General features: G+C 35.8%; 1 protein-coding gene across 8 annotated transcripts in view; it reads left to right on the top strand.

The window, feature by feature from the left end:
* Positions 1-19,262, top strand: part of PECAM1 (platelet and endothelial cell adhesion molecule 1) — a 111,004-nt gene that overhangs the window by 28,608 nt on the left and 63,134 nt on the right. For all 8 annotated transcript variants that reach the window (XR_012481119.1, XM_074260522.1, XM_074260527.1 and 5 more), the window contains 4 exons: positions 4,767-5,066; positions 9,904-10,182; positions 15,499-15,747; positions 17,073-17,348. Coding sequence is in view for 7 of the 8 variants with exons in the window: in XM_074260522.1 (XP_074116623.1) it covers positions 4,767-5,066; positions 9,904-10,182; positions 15,499-15,747; positions 17,073-17,348 (1,104 nt within the window). In the remaining variant the exon portion in view is untranslated. The remainder of the gene's footprint in view (positions 1-4,766; positions 5,067-9,903; positions 10,183-15,498; positions 15,748-17,072; positions 17,349-19,262) is intronic.

Genomic DNA, 19,262 nt, shown 5'->3' with positions numbered 1-19,262 from the left:
GAAGTAAGGAACATGTGCAAAGGATGGAGTGGGAAATGGAATTCTATGTATAGGAACCAGCAATTAGGTCAAATTGGCCAATATCTAGAGTGTGTGAAGAACAGTAATGGGTAAGAAACCCAGAAAGATAGGTTTGGAATAGAATCAGTAAGACAAACCACCTGATCAGATACAAGGCATGGAGGAGAGTAAAAATTTGAGATAAGATGAATGATAATTTCCATTTTATAATGATTTAGCATATTCAAAGCACTTTATAAATACTATTTCATCAACTCCTCATATCAACCTCATGAGGTAAATACAATTATCTCCATTTTATGGAGGAGGAAACAACTTTAAGTGACTTCTCCAACCTCATACCACTGGTAAATGCAGGAGTTGGGACACTTTAGATCTCAAATTTGTTGGGGAAAACAAAATCTGTTACAGAAAATGACATTGTGGAGAATCTGTATTTCTTTGAAAAAAATGTTAAAATATTGTCTTTGTTGTTGTGTCATTCACTTGTTTTCAGTCATGTCAGATCCTTTATGACCCATTTGGGGTTTTCTTGGCAAAAATATTGGAGTGGTTTGCCATTTCCTTTTCTAGTTTATATACATTGAGGTAAATGAGGTTAAGTGACTTGACCAGGATCATATAGCTAGTAAATGTCTGAAACTGGATTTGAACTTGGAAAAACTGATGAGGCAATGGGGACCTTGCAGGAAACAAGATAAGAGTCTGCTAGTGGGGATCTAGCATGGAACAGGATGTTTGTATGGCCATAATATTATAGAAGGGACTTTCCCCAAAATGATGCTTATGTATAGCCAACCCTAGCTCACCTTTTAGTGACCCTAGGCTCATTATAATATAATTAGCATTATAGTTTGGGGAGAGGAAGGGGAGCTTTTAGAGAGGGAACATGGTGCCCCCTGGGAAATTGCATGTGCATGGATTTAGCTTTTTCACCCTTGTGTCTTGCCACTGTTCCACCTGCCAATCAGAAGCCCTCTCACCTCACAAAGGAACCACTCTGTGTCCTGGCGAGACTACTCTCGCTTTTATAGAGAACATGTATTACCCCAGCCTTTGCTTGGATTGGAATGCAGGCCCAGCATTCCCACTGTCCACTACCCACTTGTGAAGCACAGAGACCACCAGCTATTCTCCATCTTGATGACAGCACAAAATTGAATGGAGACAAATGTTGACTGGGGCAGTGGACAGAATGGTAGGTCTGGAGTCAGAAAGATTCCTCTTCCCCAGTGTAAATCCAGACTCTTACCAGCTGTATGATCCTGAGCAAGTCACTTCTCCCTGTGTGCCTCAGTTTCCTCATCTGTAAAATGGGCTGGAGAAGGAAATGGCCAACTACTTCAGCATCTTTGGCAAGAAAATCCCAAATGGGGTCATGAATATCAGACCCTAGTGAACAACCAGAGAAATTATAGCGTGAAGAATTTAGGCTAAATGTGAGAGAAGAAATTTGTAATTGGGAAATTTTAAAACATGGCCTAAGTAATTTTTGTGGGATAACTTTCAAGTTATAACATGATCAATCAACCCACTCTAATATACTAGATACTTTGCTATGTGCTGGGAATACTAAGACAAAAACCAAAAAACTCCTTGTCTGATGGAGCTTACATCTGAATGTATTTAGAATTAGAAGGAAACCACACAAGAGTGACCATCTAATCACTTCTTTTTGTTTACAAAAAAAGGAAACTGTAGTCCAGTGTCAAGTGATTTAAGCAAGTTCTTGAGGGATAGAGTTAAGATTTAAACCTAGTTCCTCTTATTCCAGATGCAATCCTATTTCTTCTGTACCAAGCTGCCTCTGATTTATTTCTGGTTGTTATTACTGAGCAACCTAGACTCAGCACTATGCCTCTTTTGCTATTCTTGTGCAAGCAGAAATAAGGAAGGATATTTCTGTGTTCTCAGGCTCACTCCAGGCCTTATGATGAGTTTATGGTGAGCTTACCAAGCTTATGATGAGCAGAGCAGTGAAGTCTTTGTCTTTGGCAGATCCAAAGGCAAAGCAGAGAGATGAGTTCACTTAATGAACATAACTGAAATGTCTCCTACCTAAAAGTAGTCTGTCCTTTTGTTTTCACATATTCTTCCAGAAAGAAATGTGTTTATGCAATCTTGCCACCGAGTCCAATCAATTTTTCTTTTTCTGTTCTGTTTTTGTTGCCACTTCCCCACTGCCACCCTATTACTATCACCCTATTGCCACAGATTACTGAAGTGACTTTATGAGTTCAGAAAGGACTAAATGAGGGGAGCACAATTGTCACAACCTAATTAGAGAGCCACACGCCAGATCTGATAAGCATGGTTTCTCTGCTTTTTAATTTTTGTTGATATTTTAATGATTTCTAACCCCTTCATTCTTATTCATCTCTAGTTATACTGTTTTTTCTTCCTTCCCTCCCCATGAATATGGTAATTTAAAACAAACACAAATTGCACAAAACTGACTGAATAATAGTCATATTTATGTTTTTCCTATACATCCATTAGTCCATTTCACCTTTCCTTATTGAGAGGAGGGAGGAGTATTTCATTATTTCTTTCCTATAATCACTATTAATCATTGCATTTAATAATAGTTCATCTACCTTTTTTTGTATTATGTTCATTTCTATTCTTTTAGTCTATGTGTATGTCATTCCCTGTTAGAATGTAAATTTCTCAAGAGGTTGGATTACTTCATTCTTTGTATTTGTATCCCCAGTGCATAGGACATATTAAGTATCTAATAAAAGGTTGTTGATTGATTGAATACTTAATTGTTTTTCTATTTCTGTTCATTTAATTCTCCATCAGTTCATGTAAATGTTAAAAATAGAATAAATAGTAATTCTATTATATTTATGTACAATGTTTGCCCTACCTAACTGACAGATACCCACTTTTGTTTTCAATTTTTTACTTTTTACTTTTTACTTACTGCTTTGACTATTTTGGCATACATGGTACTATTTTTTTATGCTTGATTTCCTCAGGGTACAGTAGTGAGATTGCTGGATTGTTATGGATATGAGCAGAGCAGTCACTTTTCTCACATAATTCTAAATGATTTTCCTGAGTGATTGGACCAATTCCCAGCTCCACCAACAGTGGCTGACTTCCCAGAGAACCTTCTGTCTTTGGTTCTTAACTTTCTTTGATTACAAAATATGTTAGCTGACAGTTTCAAAATATTTTGACAAAATGCCTGTCACCATGGGGATAACCAGTGAGACCATAGTCTATTCTTTTGTTTTCACATATTCTTCCAGAAAGAAATATTTATATAATCTCACCACCAAGTCCAATCAATTTTTCTTTTTCTGTTCTGTTTTCATTGCCATCTCTCCCTACTGCCACCCTATTACTAGATGACTGAAATAACTTCATAAACAGTCTCAGTCTGTCCAGGTTCTCCCAATCTAATCTATTTTGTACAGATCCTCCCCCTGCTCAGGAGCTTAAGCAGTTCTCTACTGCTTATCAGAGCAAAAATTAATTCTTTATCTTCTAGAGCTTACCTGTTTATAATTGTTTTACCTTATTCCTTGACAACTCTCCTATGCTTATATATATAGCCTACTATAATAGAAAAGCATTGACTCAAGAGTGAGAAGATTTGGGTAAAATCCAAACTCTGTTGTTTTCTACCCATTGAATGAAGGATAAATCCTACCTCTCTGAGCCTCATTTTCTTTATCTGTAAAAAAGAGGTGATAATCTTGTATTATGTAATTCATGGCATTATTGTGAGGTAAACATATAAAAAGCCATTTAAATATGAAGTGTGTTTTAGTGAATCAAGCTGGTTTTCTCACTGCCTCCTAAAGGTGCTTTCCTGGTTTTTGACTCCCAAGCTTTATTATTTATTTTTATAACTTCTTTTACTTTTACGGGTATAGTGGAAGACACATAATGGCTTTGGAGTTAAGGGATCTGGGTTCCAGTCTAAGGCTAACCAGTTGATAGAACTTGGGTAATTCAGTTACTTCAACTGTAAAATAAAGATAACATATTTATATACTTCTTGTTTCCCAATTGCTGTTAATGAAATTTTATTCACTCTTCAAGGGTCAGTGAAATTTTTTCCTGAAAATTTCAGTCAATATATGGATCTTCAATTTCTGACCACTCACTCTTATCTGTTCTATACATTTTAGGCACTTGATTTATATTTACTTTAATACTTGATGACTTAGTTTGTCTTTCTTTAATCTTTTCAAGTGTCCAAACAATTTTGGCACCTGGACACTACACTTGAGGTGGGGAGGGATATGGAATATCATAAGGCTATTGCTGGGGTAGCTACTGCCAAAAGAAGACGTGTGTGTGTGTGTGTGTGTGTGTGTGTGTGTGTGTGTGTGTGTGTGTGTGTGTGTGTGTAAAAGTGCCTTGATGTGTGAGCTAAATTCTGCAGAAAAAGTACAAATGCTTGCCAGTGCCCTTTAAATTTTGGAATCCAAAATTGAAGCCCTGATTATCCTACCCTAGTTATATATCTATTCCCTAGGGAAATTGTGAGCTCTTGAAGACACAGATCAAATTATAAGCTTCTTTTTTAATCTACTCCCTTCATAGTACTTCACAAGATACTAGACACCTAACATGGAACTAATAAAAGGTTATTGAACTAAATTTCATGTTTAAAAAGAACAGACCAATCATCAGACTAATCTGGTCACTACAAATGGTTCAGGAGAGACTCGTCTAAGACCTCAGACCAAACTGATGTTCTTCTCTTTTCTTTTTCCACAAAGGAGTACCAAGTCCCAGGGTAACAGTGGACAAAATGGAAGTGATGGAAGGAAGCAAGGTGATGGTTGAATGTTCTGTTCCTGAGGAGAAGCCCCCGATATATTTTATAATCGAAAAACTGGAAGTGGATATTTACAAGCAGAGAAAAGAAAAAATGGCCCTGCAGAAAAATTACGTGATACTGGAATTTCCAATAGAAGAACGAGATCATGTTTTAATCTTTCAGTGCCAGGCCAAGATCTCTTTTGGGAATTTCGTGGAGGCCTCAGAATTCACGAAGAGTGACTTAGTCACTGTGAGAGGTCAGATTTCATCTTCCATTTCCATTGTTGCTTGTAATATGCCAGTTTGGTTTGGGTATAAAAAAATATTATAATTTGAACCCATTAGCTCTCAGGACTGTAGCATTTATTTAAAATTTTTTTTGGGGGGGTGATGGTGGTGAGGATTCATTTAATTCTGTATCAGTGACTCCTGAAGAGGGAAGATCGGATCAAGAGGTCCCAAGGTCCCTCTGAAAAATGGCTTTTGGGTCTAGAAGAAAGTAACCTAGAAGGGTAGGGGACAGGAAACCATGACATACAATTTGATTGGAAAAATGTGGGGGAATGTTGAAGCTAAACCTTTGAAGAGCTCTATGGAGAAGAAGGATTCGACTCATTCCGCATAGCCCTAGAGGACAAAACTTTATCTTGACACATTCTTTCTGTTCCTCAGTCCCATTTATTTTATAGGCGAACAGAGGCACAATCAATTAATTCCAAGTATTAATTAAGTGTTGACAATGTGGCAAGCACCATGCTAGGGACAGAGACAAAAATCAATCAATCACTTCCCTTAAGGAGCTTACATTTTTTTGGGGGGAAGACAATGTGTACATATATAAATATTTATCAAATAAATGCACAGGAAATAAATTATTTTTCTGACCAGTAAGTTCTGCCTTCTCTTGTGGCCTTATGCAAATATGCTTGAATTGTTTTGCAAAGTGTAGCCAAATGATGCTGTCCAAGAAAAAGAAAGCTCTCCACCTTCATCTGGAAATCTGGCATCGAACTTCAGAGTCATGTCTAAATTTCTTGAGACTCTAAAGCAAGAGCACTGAGAGCATGCTGCACATAACTCCTTACTTAATTCTAAACTCTTTTATGGTTCATAGCACTATGAAGTAGTCTAAATAACACTGCACAGGGGAATTCATTCCAGTTATATATGGGATGGGAAAATGGGAAGCCATTTTCTTTCTTTCTTTTTTTTTCCTTTTTTTGTATTTTTTTAAAAAAATTATTTATTTATATTTTTTTTGACAGTATATATGCATGAGTAATTTTTAAAAAACATTATCCCTTGTATTCATTTTTCAAAATTATCCCCTTCCTCCCCCCGATGACAGGCAATCCCATACATTTTACATGTGTTACAATATAACCTAGATACAATATATGTGTGTAAGTACCATTTTCTTGTTACACATTAAGTATTAGATTCCGAAGGTATAAGTAACCTGGGTAGATAGACAGTAGTGCTAACAGCTTACATTCAATTGGGAAGCCATTTTCTAAGAGAATCTCAAATAAAACATTTTAAGAGCACTAAATCCCCTTCTCTTCTCTGATACTGACACTGTGGTCCAGACTTTCATCTCCTCATAATTGGATTTATTGCAGCAGTCTGATGGTGGTCTGTCAGCCACATACTTTTCTCCACTCCAAGTGATTTTTTTCTAAAAGTCAGGTCTCACCATATATCATCTTTTCCCATCCCTTCTGTCCCATCACTCAAAAAACTTCAGTAGCTTCCTATCACCTCCAGGATCGAATACAAAATCTTCTGCTTAGATTTTAAAGCCCTTCATAACCTAGCCCTTTGCTACCTTTTCAGTTTTACCTTCCTTTATGTAGTCTTTGATCCAGTGACACCAGCCTCCTTGCTATTCCTTGAACAAAACACACCATCTCTTGGTTCTAAGAATTTTCACTGTTTTGTCTCCCATGCTTGAGATGCTCTCCCTCCTCACTTTCACAGCCTGACTTCCTCTGGATTCTTTCAAGTCCCAGAAAAAAACCCATGTTCTACTGGAAGACTTCCCCACTCCCTCTCGATTTTAATACCTTTACTTTGTTGATTGTTTCCTATTTATTTTACAAATAGCTTATTTGTACATAATTGTTTGCCTGTTGTTCCTCTCCCTCCCCCCACCCCATTAGACTGTGAACTTTTCAAGAGCAGGAACTCTTTTTTCTTTCTTCATATCCCCAGTACTTAGCACAGTAGCTGGCACAGTTCAGGTACTTAATAAATGTTTATTGATTTATTGACATTAGCTAGAAAAGCAATTAAATGCCTACTATATGACAGATACCACATTAGGATTCTCATCATAAAATTATTGTTCTCCCTTTGTTTTTGAGGAGGACTAATGACACCAGGAGGGTGATATCTCAACTTATAAGGGAATTGGACTGAAGTGAGGGAGGACTGTGCAAAGTCACCAGTTTCACTTTCTCCAGAGAGGACGTTCCAGAGGCAAGATATAGAATAAGACAACTGCAGATGGTCCTGGATGCAGTGGGAGACATTGACCTTTTTAAGCTAAGGTCTTTAACAGATCTTGGTTTGACTGAGGCAAAGCCTAATTAGCGATTAAGTCTAGGGAAGAAATGAGGCGGAGAATGGCCTCTTTTACTGAGACCAAAAAAAAAAAAAATAATAATAATAAAAATCAATCTGGGTTTCTGGTCAAAACAGAAACAATTACGATTTATATTCATTCTGAACCAGTTAGGGCCCAAATAATTACTAATTGGGGCTTGACTTGGGATCTTTTGTTAGCCAATGAGAGCCAGGGTGTTTTATGTTTAAGGCATGGTATTTAAGAAAGAAATCTAGCCCATATACCCCACAATATCTTGGGAAGCTTCAATGGTCAAAATTTACATTCCCTTTGAAATTCCTTTTGCGCTTACAAAAAAAAAGGAAGGGAAAGAAAGGGAAACAAAAGCAAAGTAAAGGAAAAAAAAAATGTGTTGCCCAATTGGCCCATTCCAGTTCAGTCCCCAGTGGGCAGCTTCTACTACTGCTCATAGAGGTTGTTTTGTTGTTGTTTTTTCATTCTCAAAAAACTAGGCTAGAATTGAGACACAAGATGGCTTACGTTGCCTTCCCCAAAGGATCAACCAATCAGTCTGAGGGGAGAATTATTTGCTGGGACAGAAAGCAATTGCCATTCACCCTCATTCTGAGCCATCAAAACCCAAATCTCAGGATACAAAGAGCATAAATGAAATAATTCCCACTCTCAAGGATCTTAAATTTTAACCAGGAAAACATTTGTTAATATATGCAGAATAAATATAAAGGTAATAAATAAAAAATAGTCAAAAGCCATATAGTTTGCAAGAGAGAAACTAGCTTTTAAAAGGTCCAGAAAAGGCTTCACACACAATGTGGAGCTGAAGAGTGAGTGAGTGGAAGGAATAAAGGGATTCTATGAGAGCTAGATGAGAAGGGAGTATGTTCCAGGATTGGAGGATGGTCAGTGCTGAAACCCACAGGTAGGTGAGAATGCCATATGTGGGGAAGAGAAAAAAGAACAGTTTGGCTGACTTGGTAGAATGTGAGAGAGGAACAGTAGTCTGTGAGGTGAAAAAAATTAGTTGGGACCTAGTTGGGAAAGCCTTTAAAAAGCTAAATGAGGAGTTTAGAGTTCATCCCTGAGATATTAGGGAACCATGGAATTTATTTGCATGGGGAGATAACATTGTTAGATCAGTGTTTAAGGACTGTGCCATTAGCAGTTGTGTATAGGACGGACTGGTATGAAGAGAGGGGACAGGTAGAGTGATGAAAAGGGCATTTATACATTAGTGAAAGGTGAGGTGGGTCTGAACGAGGTGGTCACAACTGTGTGAGTAGAAATGTTGTGGAGATGGAAAAGGCAAGATTTGGTAACTGACTGGATATATAAGGTGAGGGAAAGTTTCAGATGTGGGAGACTCAAAGCTTACTATAATCACAGAGAAGTTGGAAGAAGTCTGAGTTTGTAGGGGAAGGATAATGAGTTTGTTTTGGACATGGTAAGTAAACAGGAAATACATTAATTGCTAGCAAAAGAGAGGGTTGGAATAAAGCCAGGAGAACTGGGTTTAATTCTCACCTCTCACACTTGGTATCTTTGTGATCCAAATAAATCATTTATCTTCTCCATGTTTCAGTTTTTAAACCTATAAATTGAAGATAATAAAGTTACATTCAGCCTATTAATGCTTTTGTGAAGCCAAGTGTTTTGTAAATCTTAAAGTGCTGTATAAATGGAAGCTATTATTATTGTTTGCTTCTATTATTGTTATTTTCCCTTCTGCAGAAGGGACTAGAAAAATAAGGAGTTTTGTCACCTAAGAGGCAGAAGAAAGTTGTCATCATATGCAGTGACAGGAGGAAAGATAGGACTTGAAGGATGAGGTTCTCAATCTCAGGGTTACCCTCTGCTCCTCACTCTAAGTCATCTCACATGGTCAATCTATTTTCAATTGTTATTATTTCTGCTTTGTCAGTCAGTGAGCATTTATTAAATTCCTACTATGTTCCAACCATGGTGCTAAATATTTTTTACAAATATAATCTCATTTGATGAGATAAAAAGACAAGATAAGAAGGATAAAAAGATGGGGCCAGAAGACTAAGTTAGAGCTCTGATATCAAATAGAGGATTTTGTATTTGATCCTGGAAATGGAGTTTATTAAATGAGACACGAATGGACCTTAAATTTAGGAAAGTCACTTTGGCTGCCAAATGGAGAATGGGTTGGAATTCGAATGGGGGGAGACTTGGGGACCGACAGATCCATCAGCAGGTTATTACACTAGTCCAGGTGTGAGATGATGAGGGCTTGAAACAAAAATGGTGGCAATGTCAGCAGAGAGAAGAGGAGCTATTGAAAAGATGCATATGGAGACCTGGTTCATGTGTAAACCTGTTTTGCTAAACTGAAGACACATCATCCTTTAGAGTAAAGGAGAGAAGGATGGGAAAGTGAATGGTGTTCTAAAAATCATAAAGGATAGCTATTTAAAAGAATAGAAGTAGGAATAATTATCTTGACTCCATGCCCAAGAATTTTTTTGTTCATTCTTTTGCAGAAACTTTTTCTGTTCCCAGTTTCCAAATAAAACCCAAACGAGAGATCATAGAAGGAGATTCCCTCAATATTAAGTGTACAATCCAAGTGACGCATATGTTTCTGGAGGATCGTGAAATCATCATCCAGAAAGATAAACAGATTGTGGCCTATGCTAAGCATGGGACAGAAGTTACTTACTCTCCTCCAATAGCCAAAGTGGAACATATCGGGAACTACACTTGCAAAGTGGAATCCAGCAAGATATCTAAAGTCAACAGTGTTTTTATCAATATTACAGGTGAGAACAGCCACATGAGTTTAGCTGGAGGTTTGAGAAAAACATCGTAGAATTTAACTGTAGACACTGAAACATTCCTGCCCAATAGAAATTGCTGCCTTCATTCTTTCATTGGTTTGCCTCTTCTATGCCAAATGTTGTCCTGATATTAGGAGAAATACAAAAACTGAGAAAATATTGTCCCTGGCTTTGTTGTTACTATTGTTATTACTCTTATTTTCTTCTTTTTTACCTTTATGTTCAATGGGATTCACAGAGACACAGTTTTGTGTTAAGTCACTATACTGCTTCTCTTTTTAAATGCTTATCATATGGTGAACTTGTACTGGGGGTATAAAATGATTGATTTTTTGTAATTGAATGAGAGTACTGAATTGTAAACTCACCTATAAATTTATTGAAAGGATTTTCAGAACAAGTCTCATACTGGATGGAATGAATGAAATGATATATTCCTTTTTCTACTTGGTTTTTATTTCTAAGGACTTTGCATTCCTTCTCCATTTTTTGCAAATAATTTACATAACATTAGAATTAATCGTTCTTCAAATGTTTGATATAATTCACTGGTAAACTATCTGGTTTAGGGTGTTTTTTCTTTGAGAGTGTTTAATACCATATTCAATTTCTTTTTATAAAACTGGTTAGTCAAATTCACTATTTCTTGGACTGTTAATCTGGGTATTACATATATATTCATAAACACACATATATGCATACATATATTTATCCTTTTAATTTAAACTTTTGTTGGCATGTAGTTGGCAAAATAATTTCAAATAATAACATTTATTCTATTTGTTGTAAATTCTTCTTTTCCATTTTTGATATTTGTACTTTGATTGTCTACTCTTTTTAGTTTCTCAAAGTTTTTAGGTTTATTCACCAATTCAATAGTGTTTTTTTGTTTTTGTTTTAGAGAGGATTCAGATTTATTCATATATCCTTTGGTTTTCATAATTTCTATTTTTTATGTTTAGCTGGGATTTTTTGATATTTTGCTATTTCTAGTTTTCTGGCATGCCCAATTCACGAATCTATTTTTTTTTTCTTTCCTTATTGCTTACAATGTTTAGAGATAAAGATTCTCATCTAAGAACTTTGTTGGATGTATCCCAAAGTTTTATTAGTTTATCTCATTCCCTCCCCTATTTTTCTTAAAGGAAGTATCTGTTGCTTTTATTATTTGTATTTTGATTCACCAATTCTTTAAAAAGAAATTATTTGGACTCCATTTAAGTTTAAATCTTTAACTCTTTTAATTTTAAACTTAATTTTTATTGATTATAATCCTATTACATTATGATAAGCAAGTAATGTGTTTAATATTTTTCTACATTTACTTTAATTCCTTAGAACATGATTAGTATTTGTGAAGTTCCCATATAACTATGAAATATGTGTATTCCTTCATATTCCCTTTTAGTAACTGCCAGAGAGTTATCATGTCTAACTTTTCTAAAATTATATTCAGGACATTAACTACTCTCTTATTTATCTTTCTGTTAAAATTTTCTATTTCAAAAAAAATAGTTACATTGAGGTGTTTCACTACTATAATTCTCCTGTAATTTGATAAACTTTTCCTTTAAGTATTTAAGTGTTATGCCATTTGTTCCACAAATATAAAAATTTGATATTGTTATAATATCTATGGTGCCTTTAAACATGATGTAGCTTCATTGCTTATCTCTTTAAAGCCTTTTCTGACTGCTGGATTCTGCTTTCTAATTCATTACGCTACTCTGTTCTATGGATGATTTTATTGTAAATCAATTTCATGGTATATGTGTTTTCTTCTTTTCCCTTCTTTATTTCTTAAAAATTTATTTTATTAAAAAAAAACAGAATAAAAAAAAAACACAGAAAAACAAAATGAAACAAAACAGGACATTGTTAAGGGCCTGGCAAAATTACCAGTTCAAGAAAGGTTATATAATAGTAGAAGAGATTATATTTATGTATGTCCATGAGCTTCCTTGTAGGTTATTCTTTTGTTTTCTGCTGCATAATTTTTTTACTTTATTCTTTTTTCCTCCCTTTATCCCCACCATTTCCCTCAAGCAGGCTATAGTTAAACACAGATATATGTTACATACATATATAGATATATACATAAACACCCCTACACCCTCATACTCCCACATCTACTAATATACATACTCACATATACATATACGCACACACATATACATATACATTCACACCCACTCAAAGACCCACTCACACATATACACATCTATATACACACATACATAAAACAACATGCATATATATATATATATGTATATATATATATATATATATATATACTCATATATATGCATATATATATATACTCAGACACACACACACACACACACATACACACACACACATTCACCCAAAACAAAATCAATATGGCTGACATATAATGTAGATTTGTCTCTTAATTGAATCTTTAAATTTGACTTAACTCTTTTTTCCTATTCCTGCTAACTCTAATGCTATAAATCGCTCCTTAACTTGTTATGCTATTACTTAACCTCCATTTGCCCGTGGATCTTCTTCTTCCACTCTTTGCTTCCCATTTCCCTTCTTTTTAGATTTTGGAGGGTGCTATACCTTTCATGGTATAAATGTAGTGTTTCCTATTTAACCCATTCCCAATGTGAATGGGTTTTCAGAAATATGAGCCCTTCTCCTCCTTCTAATGTCTCTGTGTTTATTTTTCCTCTGCGCACCTCATTTGTATAATATAATTATTATTTTTATCTTTTCTAGGTAATTTTGCTTCTTTTTTAATCTATTAAATTCTGCCATAGTCCTTCTTTTGAGCTACCCAATCACTGGTGTCAATCTTAAATATATGGTATACATTTCCATGTAAAAAATACAAACAATTTTTCGATGTTAAGTTCCTTGAAACTGATCTTTGATATTGACTCTTAAATGTTAAATTTTCTATTGTGTTTGGGTTTAGTTGAAAGTCCTGAAAATCTGCAAGTTCATTGAATGTCTACTTTTTTCATTCAATATTATGGATAATTTTGCTGGATATGATATTTTTGGCTACAGGTCTAGTTCTTTTGATTGCTGATGTATATGATGCCAGGACTTTTGGTCTTTTATTGTAGCTGCTGATAAGTCCTATACAATTCTAATTGTAGCCCTAGTGTCTTTGAATAGTTTTTTCTTGTTTCTTGGAGAATTTTCTTTTTGATGTGGGGGTTTCAAAATTTGGCAATAATGTTCCTGTGTGTTTTCCACAAAAGATCTCTTTCAGATGGTGATCAGTGGATTTTCTATTTCTACTTTCCCCTCATGGTCTATCATTCCAGTATAATTTTCTTGGATTATTCTTTTTTTTTTTTTTTTTTTTGGTCACAGAAGTAGTCCAGTTGTTTTTATATTTTATCTTCTTGATTTGTTCTCCAAATATGTTGTTTTTCTTATAAAATGTTTCACATTCTGTTTTATTTTTTCATCCTTTATATTCTGTCTTGTTTGGTCTCATATAGCTTTACTGGCTTGTCCTTGACCAATTCTAATTTTCAAGGAATTATTTTATTCTTTAAGTTATATTCATCTTTTAACATACATCTTCTATATCTCCTTTTCTAGTTGATTAATTTTTTTTCATAATCTTATTTTTCTTGGATGGTTTTATTTTGATTTTTTTAGTTTTTTCCTCAATGTCTCATTTGATTTCAAATTGTTTTTGAGTTCTTCTATAATTTGTCTCTGGACAGGGAACATTTAATTTTTTGGGATAGAAGTGTCTTCCTCTGAAGATGAACTCTGGTCTTCCCCCATAATAAATTTCTATGGTTGAGGTCTTTCTTCTTTGCCATTTTGTTCTTCTTCTTCTTTTTTTTTTTTTTTTTAAATAAGAGATATTAATCTAAGCTAACCAGGGAGATGGTGCCTCTAGCTTCACTTCAAATCTACCCTCTGACCTAGAACCCCAGACCAAAAGCTCTACCCTCCTGCAAGTTCTTGCAGCCAGCAGTATCCCTGCCCCACTGACTCTGCATGCACTGGGTGTTCTGGCTCTTTCTCACTCAGAGCTGTGCCTCTGGTTTTCAACTAAGGTTCCCTCAGTCTTCCCTGTCTCAGACCTCCCCCTACAGAGGCAGTCTGGAACATGAAAGTTCCCAAAGTTCCACCAAACTCCTGTAGCCCCAGGGCTCCCTAGATTTCTGTGGAGCTAGCCTGGAGGTTTGCACTTCACATTAATCTCATACTTTAGGTTTTTCTTTGCATCTTTTTGGATTGTGCCAGGAGGACCTTTTCTGGCTCAAGTCCTCTTGATCTTTCATCACTCTATGTTCTCCCTGAGATGCAAATTTATTCTGTTTGTGGGGGAAATCTGGAGAGCTTAAAATTTACTGACTTACTCCTTCATGCTCCCAGAATCCTTCCTCTGTTCCCCTCTTTATGATGAAAAAGCAAAAGCAAGAAACCGATTAACACTAGTCATCTCTAAATGGGTATTTTGTGTTCACAGTGGTTAAAGTGCCAGGTTAGAAAGACTCCTTTTCCTAAGCCCAAATTGGGCCTCAGACATTCACTAGCTATATGACCCTGGGCAATCATTTAACCCTGTTTGCCTCAGTTTCCTCATCTGTAAAATGAGCTAGAAAAGGAAATGGTGATACTCCAGTATCTTTGCCAAGAAAACCTTAAATGGAGTGAGAGTTGGACAAAGCTAGTACAGCTGAGCAGTGACAACAATCTTTAAATGCAGTCCTCTGTTCTTTCACTTTATCCCTCTTTTCTTCACCAAGCCCAAGCTCTGATCTTAGATTTTTGTTTTCCTTCTGCTTTCTTCTTCTTCCCCCTGTTGTTTGTTCATTTCTATACCCAAACTTTTTAGGTATCTTTGTGAGATCATGCAATGAATGTCTGCTTCTTCTGTGCTTTCAAACATATTTAAATATTCTTTTTCCTTCATGTTGGTGTACTTTTTCTTGTACTCCCATTTATGTAATATAACAAGTTCTTTCTGCATCCTGAATCAATTATTTTTCCATTAGGAGGTGAGTGGCAGGATTTATCATCAATTCTCTTAAATTGAAATAAACTTGGAGAGGTAAGTTGATGTCAATCAATCAATCAATATTTAATGAGCACTTTTGATATAACAAGTACTGTGCTGTCAGTCTGTGAAGAGTAAGCCTGTTACCTCATGTCTTCATGGGGTTAATTGTTTGCTTCTGCCAAAAAAGTAGGTCAGTGGAAACATCTTCCTAGTTGGTATTCCTTTCCCTTTCCTTTAGTAGTTTTGGAACAATGCCCAACCACACATCAATCCCCACTCTTTTTACTTTACAGAGTTATTTTCCAAACCTGAGCTGCTGATTTCTTCCAACCACCTCGATGAAGGTGGGAGGCTAGACCTGTCCTGTCACATCGCAGGGTCCCCACTCGCCAACTTCACCATCCAGAAGGAGAACATAACAATAACAAATTCTCAGAACTTCACAAAGAGGGTCTGGGTACATGACAGTGGGACATATAGATGTCTTGCTGAAATACACAATGTTATCAAGGAAAGTGATCCAGTACAGTTATCTGTTTTTGGTAAGTAAATGTTTATATGTAGGAGACCAAAAGATGGAAAAGACTGAATAGAGCTATTGTTTATTTAATGCTCAATTCTAAGTAGGAAACAAAGGTGAGTCAGGAAGTAGGAGGATGGTGAGTAGAGAAACAGAAAAGCCAGTAGAAAATATGCTGTAGAACATAAAACCTTGGAGCTGTGTTCTAGAAAGAGTTCTTTGCCAGCAATATTATTTGCTTCTGGTTGACCACATGACAGAAAACACTAACTTAAAGATTGGGCCCGGACTTGGAAAAGTTCCTAGACAGCAACTTATTTGATTAGACAATTCAAGCAAATTGTTGTAGGTTTTAAGAAATTCCAGTTTAAAAATAACAAAAAACACAAAAACAAACTTAGTTGTTTTGTTTTTGTTTTTGTTTTTGTCTATGTCTTGGGGAATAGGCTAAAGGGTTGCCCTGATATAGTAGAGAGGGAATAGTGCTCCTTGTATTAAAATGAACAATGAAGCAAACAGAATGCTAAGCACCATACCAGGGTATTTCTTACCACTCTAGTTCAATTAAGTATAACTCTTACAAGCATAAGTATCCTTTGTGTAAAAATTTTACTGAACAACCAGATAGTTTCACTGGAAAATGATCATCTTCTTACCTGAATTACTTTATTATCTTCACATAGAGCACTAGTGAAAATATGTTTATATTTATGTGTCAATAAGGAAACTTGTATGAATACATAGAGTTGTATTACTTAAATAGATAACATTTCCTCCCTGATATTTGTTGAGTTCTTTATCATCCCAAAGTACATCAATTCAAAATAATAAAATGTAAGCACCTACTATGCGCTAGGCTCTAGGGACACAAAGACAAAAATGGAAGAGTCCCTAATCTTAAAGAGCTTTAGATTTGTCTGGAAGTCTTTACATGATCTTCTTTCACCTCCACAGCCATCTTGGAAGGTGAATAAGGAAGACATCATTATAAATATATTCCCATATTGTTTTCCTGAAGTAGAATGCAATCTTCTTGAGGGCAGGGATTATTTCATTAATATCTTTGTTTCTTGAGTTCCCAGTTTAATGGCTGGCATATAGCAAAAAATGAATGATTTTCAAAATTGAACTAATTTTGGAGGAGCATTATTTTATTACCTTTTTAAATATTTCAATAAGTCAGAAGATAATTTGAACTTATCATAATCAAATTATCCTTTGAATAGTTGGCTTTGAGCAACAAATCTAAGCAAGTATGCTTTTGTAACATTCCATATTAGAAAGAATGAATTTCAATAATGTCCCCAGTAGTTTCCCAATTATTTTTCCCTCTTTTCTTCCTTCCAGAAATTGTCTCTAAGCCCAGGATTTTTCACAACTCAGAATCTGAAGTAATAAAGGGGCATCCTTTATTACTCTATTGCCAGTCAATACAGGGGACACCGCCTATCACATATCATCTTTGTAAGATGAACACATGTAAGAGTCAGCAAGAAATGTATTCCAATGAACCAGCAATATTCTCGGACAAACCCACTGCAACAACAGAATACACCTGTGTCGCTAAAAACCACCATTCCCAAGGGTCAGTGGCTAGTGATGTTTTGAAAGTCGTGGTGATAGGTAAGTCAACATAGTAACAAGTAAAGAAAATGCCATGAGAGCCTAAAAAAGAATCCTACTGCTTCAGACCAAAATTTGGACACTGCGGCTTTTTCAGAGGTGTGGGAAAGCTAAAAGAACACTGAATTTGGAGTCACAATGTAGGCTTGAATCCTGGCTGTAACTTATTCTTTATGTGATCTTGGATAATTCATTCAATAGCTATCTATTAATGACTAATATGTTCAAGGCACTCTACATACCTGCATGGACTGTTTTGTGGGCAAAGATACTGGAGTGGTTTTCCATTTCCTTCTCTAGTGTGTCCCCATTTTACAGATGAGAAACTGAGACAAATAGGGATTAAATGACTTGCCCAGGATCACACAACTAGCAAGTGTCTGAAGCCAAATTTGAACTCATATTTTCCTGATCTGAAGCTTGGTATTCCATCCATTGCACCACCTAATTGTTCCTTACTGGTAATTAAAATAAAAAAAATTAATAACAATACTATTAAAGACCATACATTAGCATATGACTTGGCACATCCTAGGTACTTACTAAATATTTACTGATTGATTGATGACAATGATAATAACAACCATTCTTTCTTTTTGAAATGTATCATCCATGCTATGGGGTGGGGGAACAAACTTTAAAGTAGGGCTGAGGTGATAATGTACAATGTAAATCTTGGACTGCTATAGTATCTATGAAAGCCTGGATGGAGCTCTAAAATCCTGACAAATTAGCTTCTGATACTGCTGCCAAATGGATTAGCACCTGGTTTGAAAGAGTCAAGGAAAAAAAGACATGGTGTGATCCTAGTCTGAATTCAAGGATTTAGTACAATAGTGTTATACACAGTGAACATGTATTAGCATAATAATTCACATGGTAGAGGACATAAAACCACTAACAAGTGGAGGATGAGGATGGACTTTGTGTAGGAAATGGCATCGAAGCTGAATCTTGAAAAAAGTTGAGGAGTCTAAGAGTCAGTGATTAATAGGTAAGGTAATCTGGGCGTGGGGGACAGCTTGGATAAAGACATAGCAGTAGAAGTGGAATATCAGGGAAATAGAGGGAACAACAAATAGGTCTCCTTAAGGAGAGGCATGTAATCATGCTGGAGGAAATTAAGAACTAAACTTGAGAAATACTTGAGAATACCTATGATTCATTATAGTGTGTACTCCTTCCACGAAAGTACGAAAAATTAGTTAAAAAAACTAAGATTTCGGGGCAGCTAGGTGGCACAGTGGATAGAGCACCAGCCCTGAAGTCAGGAGGACTTGAGTTCAAATCTGGTCTCAGACACTTAGCGTCCTAGCTGTGTGACCCTGGGGGAGTTCTTAACCCCAATTGCCTCAGCAAAAAACAAACAAACAAAAAATTTTTCTTTCCCCCAAGGCTAAGATTCCCTGATATAAGAACAGAAATCAAATCGTATGTAAAGTAATATTCCAGCATGGTGATTTGTGACAAGGAGCCATCAGTAGTATTGGTTGTTGAAGAAGAGTAAGAGGTGAAGGGAAATGAGTCAATTTAGTTGGGGAAAGTCTCCTGAAAAACATGAGAATGACTTAGTTTGAGGAAGGAAGGGAAATGGAATAGAGGAGAGCAATCTCAAAGCTAAGAAGACAAGGAAGGAGGTGGTGTGCTAGTGTATAAAGGGATACATTTGGAATCAGAGGACTGAGTTAAAATTTTAACTCTGCTACTTTCTGTTTGGCTTCAGGGAAATCCCTTCACCTCATATAGACTTTCTTTCCTCATCCACAAAGTGGGGATGGGGAAGGATTGGGTGGACTCAGTGTCCTACAAATTCCCAAATAGTTCTTAATCTGTAACCTTGCTCTTCTGTGTGTTTACTGTGTGTTTAAGCTTGATAGTCATTTAATATCTCTGTTCCTCAACTCCTTCTGTAAA

Source organism: Sminthopsis crassicaudata, chromosome 4 (assembly GCF_048593235.1).
Source record: "Sminthopsis crassicaudata isolate SCR6 chromosome 4, ASM4859323v1, whole genome shotgun sequence".
NCBI classification, from domain to species: domain Eukaryota; kingdom Metazoa; phylum Chordata; class Mammalia; order Dasyuromorphia; family Dasyuridae; genus Sminthopsis; species Sminthopsis crassicaudata.
The sequence above is the reverse complement of the archived record's forward strand: the minus strand, read 5'-3'. Positions and strand labels throughout refer to the sequence as shown.